The 12,812-nt window shown below is 41.6% G+C and overlaps 1 protein-coding gene across 4 annotated transcripts in view; it reads left to right on the top strand.

The window, feature by feature from the left end:
- ESYT2 (extended synaptotagmin 2) overlaps positions 1 to 12,812 on the top strand; it is an 82,110-nt gene that overhangs the window by 29,930 nt on the left and 39,368 nt on the right. For all 4 annotated transcript variants that reach the window (XM_035029755.1, XM_035029756.1, XM_035029757.1 and 1 more), the window contains exons 3-6: positions 167 to 301; positions 3,667 to 3,743; positions 7,764 to 7,836; positions 8,084 to 8,173. In XM_035029755.1, coding sequence (XP_034885646.1) covers positions 167 to 301; positions 3,667 to 3,743; positions 7,764 to 7,836; positions 8,084 to 8,173 — 375 coding nt within the window. The remainder of the gene's footprint in view (positions 1 to 166; positions 302 to 3,666; positions 3,744 to 7,763; positions 7,837 to 8,083; positions 8,174 to 12,812) is intronic.

Raw genomic sequence — 12,812 nt, forward strand, 5'->3', positions numbered from 1 at the left:
TGCATAATGAAAAGGAGACCCCCCCCCTCCTTTTAATTTTCAAAAATTCTGCTAAACTATAGAGGTGTAATTTTTCATGATGATGTAAGTACATCATTACGTGTTCGTACATAATACATTATGTATTACAGCATTTTGTTTGACATGAGTTCTTTCTTCTTTACAGACTGTAAAACATATGTGGCCTTTTATTTGCCAGTTTATAGAGAAGTTGTTTCGAGAAACTATAGAGCCAGCTGTGCGGGGAGCAAACACCCACCTTAGTACTTTCAGTTTCACAAAAGTTGACGTGGGTCAGCAGGTCAGTTTCTTAAGTATCCTTACTTGTGCACATGGTAGAATTGGTGTGAACACTTTAAAAAATATATAAAACTACTTCAAATTACTTTATAGAGAAAAAATTGCTCCTGGGGAGGGTCTAGCAGGCTGTCTCTGCAGCTCGTTCCAGTTCTGCCTCATGTGGGATGCCCTCCCTTTGTCTGTCAGGAGGTCCTCACGTTGCACTCATTCTTCCCCTGTGGTCTTTGGCCTGTTCAGTTTCCTTGGGTGGTTTCTCTCAGTTCCCATCATGTCTTTCTACCCCACATCCTTCTATCAGAATTACCTTTGTACAGGGGCGCCTGGGTGTCTCAGTTGTTAAGCGTCTGCCTTCGGCTCAGGTCATGATCCCGGGGTCCTGGGATCGAGCCCCGCATCGGGCTCCCTGCTCCGTGGGAAGCCTGCTTTTCCCTCTCCCACTCCCCCTGCTTGTGTTCCCTCTCTCGCTGTGTCTCTCTCTGTCAAATAAATAAAAAATCTTTAAAAAAAAAAAAATTATCTTTGTACAGTTTTTCACAGTCTGTCTAGTTGGAGTTTGATACATGAATTCATACTAAAAGTTTCATAATTGACAACAAACTTAAAGGTGTTTACCCCTCAAGATGTTTAAAAATGATAATTAAGGACTCCAGTGCCAGACTTGTAGAATCACATTAATTATGTAGATGAAGGGAAAGATAGATTTTGTTATTAGAATCAGATACAAAGAAAAACTGCTAATTCCTAATATTCCTTCTAGTGAAAGCCTCAAGACAACATCTAAATTAGTTATTCATTGGGCGCCTGGGTGGCTCAGTTGGTTAAGCGACTGCCTTCTACTCAGGTCATGGTCCCGGAGTCCTGGGATCGAGTCCCACATCAGGCTCCCTGCTCGGCGGGGGGTCTGCTTCTCCCTCTGACCCTCTCCCCTCTCATGCTGTTTCTCTCTCTCTCTCTCTCTCTCAAATAAAATAAAAAATAAAAAAAATCTTTAAATTAGTTATCCATGGCTAGTTTCTTTTTTTATTTTTTTAAATCAGTGTTTGCAGTGATTAGCAACAGTTCAGGGTAACATTTTTCTTAATTGAGGTATAAGTGACATATAACATTGTATTACTTTCCAAGGTAACATTGTTTTGTCTGCCTGATGAAAATTCAGAATCCAGTAGTAGTTTAGATACACCCACACAGTTGACACACATTTAGTGCAGCTCGGGAGAGCCAGACCACACACTGTCACCATATGCTGCAGTCCCCATGTCTGCTTCAGACCATCAGGGTTTTCATAGTGTGGCCAAGGAGTGTCTGACCTGGTCGCTGTGTTGCGTTTGTCCGCGCTCCCAGGCTTATTCCCATCCTGTACTCCCAGAATGCTCCATCTTACCTGCAGTTACTCAAAATCTGGGGTCTCCACTGCAGGCACATGTGTTGTACTTAGTCGTTCTTCCTCTTGGCTGTGAGGTCTCCAGATAAGTTACAAGCCTGGGGTCTGATCATCCCATTGTTCAAGCACATAGATGCCTGCACAGAATGCCTTTGTAACACTTACCTTTCATGTATATTTTCCCTTCTCTGACCTAAAATGATAACAACAGATAGGAAAACACAAATACAGGGTTGAACGCTATGTGAGTATGAAGCAGATATTGTACACTTTTTTCTGTAAAAAGCCAGGTACTACATATTTTAGGCTTTGACAGCCCATAAAGTCTTTGAGGCATATTCTTCTCCACCCCCCCCATTCCTTTTATAATCGTTTAAAAAATGTAAAAACGTTTCTTAGCCAAAGGCTAAATTTAACCTGCGGGCCATGGTTTGCAGTCCCCTAATGTAAGATGATATGCTTGTGTTTGTGGAAATTTAGAATGCTAATCCCAGCTGGATTTGTTTTAGGGAGAATTATGTTCACTTTATATTACACGCTCTTTAAGTCTGATGCTAGGATTATCCTTGGAGAACAGGAAGCATGTTAAGAGTAGTGCTGACTCAGTAAAGCTTGACATCATCATCATCTGCACCGGTATTTTGCAAGTACAGGCGAACTTGAGCTATCTGAGGAAGGAACAGGCCAGAAGGACATGCAGAGCCCCGAGCAGGGTTCTTTGTACACACCGGACGTGCTGGCTACGTCCCTCTGTCAGCTGGGTTCCGTTGCCTTCAGGTGTTTGTCCTGTGTTGGATAATGCTCAGTCATCTGGAGTGGAGTTGGGCTCACTGTTTCTCCTAACCTCAGATGTCATGTTAAGTGGAGGAAAGGAATATTATGCAGACATTTAAAGTAAAGGTCCTAAGCCACCTATATCCCATTTGCGCTCGTCAGCATAGTGATTTGAACCGTGTTCTCTGTGATTCATAGTCTGTGCATGTCTGAGCCGGTATCATCAAGGAAAAGGCCAGGAACCTAGGATAGTAGGAAATGTAGATGCTCAAAGACTTAAAGTTTTGTTTTGTTTTTAAGGTTTTATTTATTTATTTGTAAGAGAGAGCACAAGCAGGGGGAGCGGCAGGCAGAGGGAGAAGCAGGCTCCCTGCTGAGCAAGGATCATGACCTTAGCCGAAGGCAGACGCTTACCGATGAAGCCACCCAGGCACCCTCCCCCCGCCCCCGCAAAGACTTAAAGTTTAATCCTACAGCTAGCTGAGGGGTAAGAGGTTAGGGCACCTAAACTGTCACAGTAAGCTGTAGTACTCCAGAGGTAAGGAATTTCTTCAGCTTGAGTGTTTGATGCTCAAATGTGAGGTTGAGAACCTTCCTAGAAGCAATCTCGAAGTGGTAAAATGGGAGGTTTTAAAATGGTGTTACAGCTGGATCCTTAAAACACGACATTTATTATAATCTGCCATTTTTTTTACAATCATGTTTCTATCTAATGTGTCAGATTGAATTAAGATGAGATTAAAATTATACCTATAGCCAGTATTTTTGATTCACTCAAAAGCCCCGTTTTTGTGAAAATTTTAAGAAGTGAAAAACTAAAAGACATAAAGGAAAAAAAAGAAAGGAGGTTATGTTTCAAACCATGTAAGGACAAAGTTAGAGGGAAAGGGTCAAAGTAAATTGGACGAAACAAAGGGCCATGGGGTTTGACCTTTAAGCACTCACTGCACACCACAGACGTTCCTCATGTCCTTTGATTTCACAGTAACCTCGTTAGATAGATGCCATTTATTATCCGTACTTCACAGATGAGGAAGTGGAGAATGGAGGCCTACTACCTTGCCCAAAGTGAAACAGCTGGTACACTCTGAAAGCAGAAGTTTAGTTCCTATAGCCTAGTGCTAAGCTTGTTCTAATCTCTATGCCGCATTGTAAGGTTTGGGTTTATTTTTTAAATAAGCATTTTTAAAATAAGCTGCCTCTTGTTTCAGCCCCTCAGGATCAATGGTGTTAAGGTGTACACTGAAAATGTGGACAAAAGGCAAATTATTTTGGACCTTCAGATTAGGTAAGTTTTTATTTGTGTTACATTTATTTCATAGTTAATGGCTTATAAAGTCATTTAGCTGTACCCATAAAGTGGAAGATATAATGAGCACGCTTCTTACCTGTTGTCTGGTGGAATTTGACTAAATTGTTGAAGACCCAAATTTATTTATTTTCTGTGTCTTAATTCCTGATAGCCTAGATAATTGCCAATCATAAGCATGTTAAATTAAAAAAATTAAAGACCCTACAAGAAAACTACAGACCCATATCCATTAGGAACACTGACGGCAAAATCCTCATCAAAATACTAGCAAACTGAATTCAGCAACATATTAAAAGAATTATACACCATGACCAAGTGGGATTTACTCCCAGGATGCAAGGATCCTTCAACATATACAAATGAATCAAGTACCGCATTAACATAACGGAAGGGGAAAAAACCGCATGATCATTTCAGTTGATGTAGAAAAAGCATTTGACAAAATTAATTATTCTTCCATGATAAAAATACTCAACAAACCGGGAAGAGAAGAAAACTATTTCAGCATAATAAAAGGCATATCTGAGGGGCGCCTGGCTGGCTCAGTTGGAGGAGTGTGCCACTCTTGATCTCAGGGTCATGAGTTCAAGCCCCACGTTGGGTGTAGTGATTACTTAAATAAATTAGTTTTTTTAAAAAGGCATATGTGAGAAACCCCCAGCAAACATCATACTCAATGGTGCGAGACTAAGCTTTTCTTCCAAGATTAGGAGCAGGCGTGTCCACTTTGACCACTTCCATTTAACATGACACTGGAAGTCCTAGCAAGAGCCACTAGGTAGAAATAAAGACAAGGCATCCAGGTTAGGAAGGAGGAAGTAAAATTGTCTCTGTTCACATGTGATGTGATCTTATATGTAGAAAACCCTAAGGATTCCACAAAAAAACCTTGTAGAACTAATAAATTCAGCAAAGTAGCAGAATATAAAGTCAGCACGCACAAAATCAGTTACGTTCTGTACCTAACAATGCACAGTCCAAAAGTGAAATCAAGAAACAATCTCGTTTAGAATCAGAAAGAATAAAACTCTTAGGAATTAGCCAAGAAGGTGAAAGATGTGTCTGCTGAGAGAAATTACAGAAGATATAAGTAGATGGAGGGCATCCCATGTTCTTTGTTTGGAAGACTTAATATTAAATGGCAACACTAAAAGCAATCCGTAGAATCAGTGCGGTCCGTGTAATCACATGTCCAATGAGCGTTTAATATCTGAAGGTATATAGAACTCCTAAAACTAAACAACAACACACAACCCGATTCAGAAATGGACAAAAGGTCTTGAATAATTTCTCCAGAAAAGATGTACAAATATACAGCAAGCACATGAGAAGATGCTCCCCTCATTGATACTCAGGGAGATGCAAATCAAAACAGGGAGCTACCACCTCATACCCGTTAGGACGGCTGCAATCAAACAACAGAAAGCAGTGAGTGTTGGCGTGGACGTGGAGAACCTGGGCCCCTGTGCACTGTTGGTGGGAATGTAAAACGGTGCAGTTGCTGTTGAAACAAAATAGTTGTTCCTCAAAAAGTTAAACAGAATCACTGTAAGCCCCAGCAGTTCCACTCCTGGGTCCATGCCCCAAAGAACTGAAAATAAGGTTTCAAAGAGATACCTGTACACCTACATTCATAGCAGTTCACAATAGCCGAAATGTGGAAGCGGGCGCCTGGGTGGCTCAGTTGTTGGGCGTCTGCCTTCGGCTCAGGTCACGATCCCAGGGTCCTGGGATCGAGCCCCGCATCGGGCTCCCTGCTCGGCGGGAAGCCTGCTTCTCCCTCTCCCACTTCTCTGCGTGTGTTCCCTCTCTCACTGTGTCTCTCTCTATCAAATAAATAAATAAAATTAAAAAAAAAAAAAAAGAAATGTGGAAGCAACCCAAGTGTTCATCGACAGATGAATGGGTAAGGAAAATGAGTCTGTACATGCAGTGGAATTTTAGTCACCTTTAAGATAAGTTCTTCTTGCTGAGCACCAGGTGATTAAAATAAAAACTTAAAAAAAAAAAAGGTGACTTTGGGAAATAGCTGATTATCTAATACCATTCTAAAGCTAAAAAAAAAAAAAAAGAAAAGAAATTCTGACACATGCTGCAACATGGATGAGCCCTAAGGATATTATGCTGAGTGAGGTAAGCCTGTCACAAAAAGACAAATACTGTATGATTCCACTTACATGAGGTACTTAGAGAGGTCAGACTTAGAGAGAAAGAAATTGGAATGGTGGGCACCAGGGTCTGGGGGAGGGGAAATGGGAAGTGGTTTCATGGGGACAGAGTTTCAGTTTTATAGGATGGATGAGTCCTGGAGTTGATGGTGGTGATGGTCGCACAACATGGTGAATGTGCTCGATGCCACTGAACTGCACACCTAAAATGATGCAGATGGTCCACTTTACATTCTGTGTATTGTATCACACTAAAAAATAATTGGGAAAGAGGAATTGACAGTCTGCCAGGTACCACACCTGGCAGATAAAGGTGGTTTTGTTTAGTTCTTGTCCTCATTCTTTGTGAACTTACTCTTGGCTTCCTGCCTCCCTGTGAGGCCTAATGACACAGCTGTGTAAGGGGCAACGCTGAAGTGTGTCCACTGACAGACTCGGTTCATAGTTTTGTTTCTTATTTTGATCCTTGACTAAGGATCCTTTTATAATGTTGTCTTTAAGTTTCTGAAGTGTATAAATGTGGTACCAATTACCTTTACTTTAAAAAGGAGCATTGACAGCCTCTAATGATCTGATGGAAAAATCTGCATCTTTAAAATACCAGGAACTACTGTGAACATTGTGTCATCAGTGGGATAAAAGGAAGCCCTGCTGTGTCTTCAGCTCAGCTGCACCCTGGGACTGTCCACTAGGCTGATAATGAGCTTCATGAGGATGGAAACCGTATTCTCTTATTCCAGCACCAAGGGAGGATTTCTTACACATTTATTAAACATTTGAATGAATCACAATGGATGCCATTGTGAAGACATGGTCTGGCTTTCATGATTTTAACAGTCATAACAACATATGCAGATTATGCTGCTCAGATATTTATGTCTCTAAAAAAAAAATCTGCATTCCACTTTTTTGTGTGTTCTTGACTGGGACTTTAATTAGGTTATTGGCGGTAGAGATGGGGAAGGAGTAATTGGCAGATATTAGGAAATAAAATGATCAGGTCTTAGGGTGAAGAGGAGGAAAGTTTTGAGGTGGTTTTTTAACAGGTGGTTTTACCAGCTAGATCCAGGGTCCTGCTCAGTAAGAAGAATCCGTAGGTGCTGGCTTTAACACCAGGACATAAATACCGGAAGAGTTCATCCCAGATGCCTTTCTTTAGTATTGTACTTGTGTGCTCAGACACTCTTTCCAGCATCTGTCACACTGCCCCCAGATGTCCTCCGGCAGGAGCATGATGTGCTGCTTTTGAGGGTGGGAGTCAAATCATGGAGATCCCACACAAAACATAGATGATGTTTCATGTTCATATTAAGAATAGATGCAAGCCTGACATTCAGCATTGTACCATATTCTTGTTTCGTTTGTTTCATTTTGTATTAATGATTGAAAGGACTCAATCACTGAGTAAAATTGGTGCCTCAGAAAGACGCATTGTTTCTAGCCTTTGATGTCCAGAGCCCTGGAACACTGCTGTTCGTTTTGACCAGGGAGCATGGACGCAAAATTTACTCCTGGTGAAATATAATCTAAGCTTTTTTTTTTATGTTTTAAACAAGCACAGTTGTTTATAAAACAAATGAAAACTACATTCCATCAAGAGACTGATCCAGAAGCTGCACTTTGAGAAGTGACGTATAATCGGTGTGGCAATGTCGAATCTGCTAGCAGGGACGTCTGTGATTCTGGGTAGTAAAATACTCGGGCATGGGCCTCACATTACAGTTTTGCCTACAGGCTGGTTTTGGTTGTTTTGCTGTCATTTTACTTTATGTACCTTGCAGGTCTGTGGTGATTAAGAGACAGTAATACAGAACTTCTCCTCTGCTAGTTTTGTAGGAAACTGTGAGATTGATTTGGAGATCAAGCGATATTTTTGTAGAGCCGGTGTGCAAAGTATACAGGTAAGGTTTTTAAAGTTCTATAGTCTTCTAAAATTCTCTATGCTCTATTCAAAAAGAAAAGTGAAGTTTTTATTAACTCAGAATTTCTTTGAAGTTAAGTTTTCTATTTGTAGATTATACTTGAGAGAAACATAAAGTCAGATGCTCAGAAGTCACTAAGATGATCATGTATCCTCCTTCTTGAATCAGTAAATGGCCTGTGAAATTGTCTTCTATGACGTGTTTTGGTTTTTCCATTTGAATTTAGATTCATGGTACAATGCGGGTGATCCTGGAACCGTTGATTGGAGACATGCCCCTAGTGGGAGCCTTGTCTATTTTCTTCCTTAGGAAACCAGTAAGTAAACATTAATTTCATTTTTCCCATTAACTGACAAGGATATGTAAAACAGAGAAACATAGGCTGTCCTTCTCTCACGTTTCCCTTTTCTGATACATGAATCCTTTGAGTGTTTTTATACTTCTTTATGCTCTTAATGGAGGGCTTCATCTCTTAATAGACAGCTTTTTTTCCTGATCACAAAAAATAATGTTTGTTACAGAAAATTTGAAAACATAAACTTTTTAAAAAGTGTAGGTTGTAACTAACATTCAGCGCGTATCACTGCGTGTGATTTGTAGATATTTGCTCATCTAATCCTTATTAACTTTACAGTTGCATACTAACATAGTTTCCTTTTACTGACCAGGAACTGAGAGTCTAATTTGTCCAAGTCACAAAACCAGTAAGTCTGGGACCATAGGCTGACAGAGTTGCCGTTCTCATTCCAACCCCTAAATCTCCTTGCAGCCTCCACCAGCAAAGGCTGCCATCATTCACACGCATCGCCTTTCTGTCGTGGTGTTTAATGAACTGCACAGTACGTGGTTTTTAAGAATCATGAAGGTTTTTGGTTTGGTTTGGTTTTGATTGAATTATATATATTTTATATATATATATATATTTTTTTTTTTTTTTTCTTTTAAGTACGCTGCACACCAAGTGTGGAGCCCAGTGCGGGGCTCGAACTCACGAATGTGACTGAGCACCCAGACACCCCTGCTGAGTTCTGTTCTAACACTGGGATAAACCGTACTAATCATCACTGCACACTGTTAGTGTGTATATACACATATATGGAATATATATGTATTCCACATTTTATTATAAGTAGTCAATACTTAGTAGTCATTATTAGCTCAAAAATAAGACAACAAAAATGTCATTCCCGCCTAGACTGACGCCTCACCCTAGCCCCTCCCCCTCCCTTTGACTCTTCCTAAGGCTCCTGCCCCTCACCTGGGTGGCTCCTTACCTGCAAGGCTCCTCCTTATGAGGGCTCCTGTAGCCTCTGACTGGCTTTCTGCCTTGGCTCGGTCCTCTGTACACTTCACCACTAGGGCTATCTTCCCAAGGAGCAAACAGACCTACTAGGGAGCATCTCTCCCTTGCAGACAGTCATCGTGGTCTAGGTGGGGTCTCTCTCCAGCCTCATTTCCTGGCACTGCCCCTCAGGAGCATCCCGATTTCCAGCCACAGGGAGGAATCATAATCCAAAGATGGTGCCAACCCCCATCGTCTCTCATCACCTCCCTTTGTCTTTTCCTACTCCCAGAACACTGTCTTTGTCCCTTTGTATGACCCCTTCCAAAGACACAGGTAGTCAGCTTTCCCCTTGTTCCCCTGGTGCCCTCCTGTCCTGTGTGTTGTGGCATACTTCTTGTTACTCTTTGAAAGCCACAGTTCAATAAATGTCTGGTGGATAAATTGACCTGTTTCTCAGTTATCTTTTCATGATACACCATTTTTATAACTTTTGTGAGTCCTTTTTGGAGGTACCGTTAACATTATGTATATTTAAAATAATATTAATTTTTATAATTTGATTTAAATAACTTAATACAAATTATTGTTGTTGTGTTTTTTTTAAATATGGGTTTATTTAGACCAAACAAATGGCATTTTTTTCTATGTAAAAACGCAAGAATTAAGTGTCTTCACTTTTTACCACTAAAAGTACTACTCTCATTTGCTTTTTATTGCTTAAATAACAGGCTAATTTTGAATGTATTCTGACTACATAAAACACTAAAATTTTTAAAAAAGGAATTAAGAAATCTGTGTTAAAATTTAATTTATTAAAATTTTGAGAAATGAAGAGCTCCCTAAAAGATTTAAAATTTATGTCTTTTTTTCGCACATACCAGTTTAAAAGCCATTATATGCTTAAGAAACTTCCTTCATTAATGAGTATAAAAAAATAATCTTTAGTAGATAGCTAAGTATTTTTGATTTACAGGGAATTTTTAACAACTAAAGACCCTTTTTCAGTTCAGAAAATAATGAAATCCAAATCTTTAAATCTCCCTCAAAACTTCGTAGTACTCTTTCTTAGGTTAGATCTTCCATAGGTATATTTACTTTAAAAATAACAGGGGCGCCTGGGTGGCTGAGTCGGTAAGCGTCTGCCTTCAGCTCAGGTCATGATCCCAGGACTCTGGGATCAAGCCCCTCATCCCGCTCCCTGCTCAGCGGGAAGCCTGCTTCTCCCTCTCCCACTCCCCCTGCTTGTGTTCCCTCTCTTGCTGTCTGTCAAATAAATAAATAAAATCTTAAAAAAAAAAATTGTAACTTTCAAACAAAATCTTAGTGTCAGAAATGGATGAGGCTGTGAAAAGTTCAGAATCATTCATTTCCTTATATGGTGAGTAAAGTCGCCAAACATATGCTCTGGAGAGAAGGGAATTTTTTTTTTTTCCCCAGTTATTTTCGACTGGAAAATATGAGAACAGAACTCACTACTGGTTGCCAAGTAATTCTTCCTCACCCTAAGGAAAAATACAGCTACAAAGATTTGGGGGCTTTTGGCTATCCAGATGATTTAGAAGAATAGTGCCAGAGACTCTTCTGAAACCTCTGCACATTTTTGTTCTTGTTGATTCGTTTCAATTAGTTTTGATAATGCACTACTTGTTTAAAAAAAAAAACTAAGAATTTCTAAAGTGACAAACTTTCAGAGTACAATGAAAGCAGTATGTGTAATGGTTAAGTGACAGACTTGGGTTTCTCCAAGTCTGCCTTGAAGTTTGTTTAATCCTTCTAAGCCCAAGTCTCCCCATCTGTAACACGGGGACTACATGTCAGTGGGCGTCTCCCCATCTGTGACACGGGGACTACTGCCTCCCAAGACTAAATGTCAGTAGGTATAAAACAGTAGATGCCTGGGGCGCCTGGGTGGCTCAGTCGGTTGGGCGTCTGCCTTCGGCTCAGGTCATGATCCTGGAGTCCCAGGATCGAATCCCACGTCAGACTTCCTGCTCAGCGGGAAGTCTGCCTCTCCCTCTCCATTTGCCTCTACCCCTGCTCATGCTCTCTCTCGCTCTATCTAAAAACAAAACAAAACGAAACGAAAAAAACCAGTAGATGCCTGGTTCATAGTAAGTAAGATTTTTAAGAAATTAAATATTTTCCTACACATAGGTTTAGCCTTCTGGTGGGTCTTAACACCAGAAGTCAAGTATTGGTAAACACAAAAACTTGGGTGAAGGTTCTGGTAAGGGCCAGAACAAGCCAATGTCTCTCCTTGGCCGTGTCACAGGGAACTGGCCACTCACTCATGCTAACCTGACTGTTGAAACTGCCTCTGGCATACACCCGAGGGGGTGTTTCAGAATCCCCAGCTCTCTGTTAGGTCTATTCCAAGAGCACAGATTAGCCCCAAGTAAATCCAGCAGGTTTCTTCCAGAACTTACTCAGGAGATGACATGGGGCATACCCACAGTGTGTTTGTCCTAAGAGGGTCCTTCCAGCTAGCAGAGTCTTTGAACCACAGAATGCATTTCTCCATCTGTAAAAATGGAAATATCTTCTTTTACAATGACGAGAACTTGAGTCCTGTTAGCTACAAGTAGGTCCAGCAACTGAGGTACCTAATCAAAGGAAGGGAAAAAGGAAAGGCTTTACTTAAATGAAAATAGCATGTATTGCTCTCTCATGAAACCTACTGGAATGAATTTAAAGCCTTTGTGACTGTCTGTCTCCCATGCCTGATACGCCTTTGCTAAATTCTCTCTTCCCTCTGAGACCAGCTTCCTCTGGTCCTCCAGTCCACATGCCAGAAACAGGGCTGCCAGCTCACTCAAGAGGCAGTGAGTCTTCCTGCCTTCCGCTCCTTGTTCCAGCTGCGTCAGACGCAGACCCCTAGACTGGCTGGGAGGAGGAAGGTTGCAGTGTGTGCATCAGGCTCCCGGAAGCCAATTCCTACAGCCGTGTGTAGAAGGCAGCAGTGAGGTGCAGAGGCAGGGCTGGGCAGACAAGTCCACCAGATCTACTAGACTGGAGAGGGTCCCAGACTTAGGCCACATAGCACGTCACCTGGGAGCTTTGGCGATATTTATCCTGTCGGGTGTTCTCAGAATTTCCTGGATCATTGGTTTGATATCTTTCATTATTTTGGATAGTCTTGCCCTACCCCCACTAGTTGGAACAGGGGAGCTCCCCACTGCTCTGGCCTGTACTGGGTTTCAGGGCTACTGCCCTTTCAAGTGACCTTGCCGTCTCCTTGTACTTGTGTCTTCGGTGGGTCTTAATGCAGGAGTGAGTCTGCACACCTGCCTCCAGTAATTCAGGATCTCTAACAGTCAGGGCCTGGGATGGTATCCTACTCTCCCCAGACATAGAGGGTATTTTCTTCTCCTCTCCCCATCTGCAATGAGCCTTCACCTATGTGTCACTTTCCCCAGTGGCTTCTCTTCCTTACCATGGAAGGTGGAGTTTGGGTCTTCCCAGCAGCAGCTGCTCCCTCCCTGACCTCACCCCTGCAAGAAGTGTTTTTCCTAGTCTCTGTAGCCGTGCTCAGCCCACCCAGTGGGTTGCAGATGCCCTATGTCTGGATTTCAAAGGGCTTTCTCTGTCTCACCTGCACCTGGTCTTTAGCAATTAGGATTCAACTGGAACCTCTCAATTGCCCTGCGGTGGCCTTAGCCACTCTCGGAGC

This window comes from Mirounga leonina, unplaced genomic scaffold (assembly GCF_011800145.1).
Source record: "Mirounga leonina isolate KUSES-001 unplaced genomic scaffold, KU_Mleo_1.0 Mir_288, whole genome shotgun sequence".
Lineage (NCBI taxonomy): Eukaryota > Metazoa > Chordata > Mammalia > Carnivora > Phocidae > Mirounga > Mirounga leonina.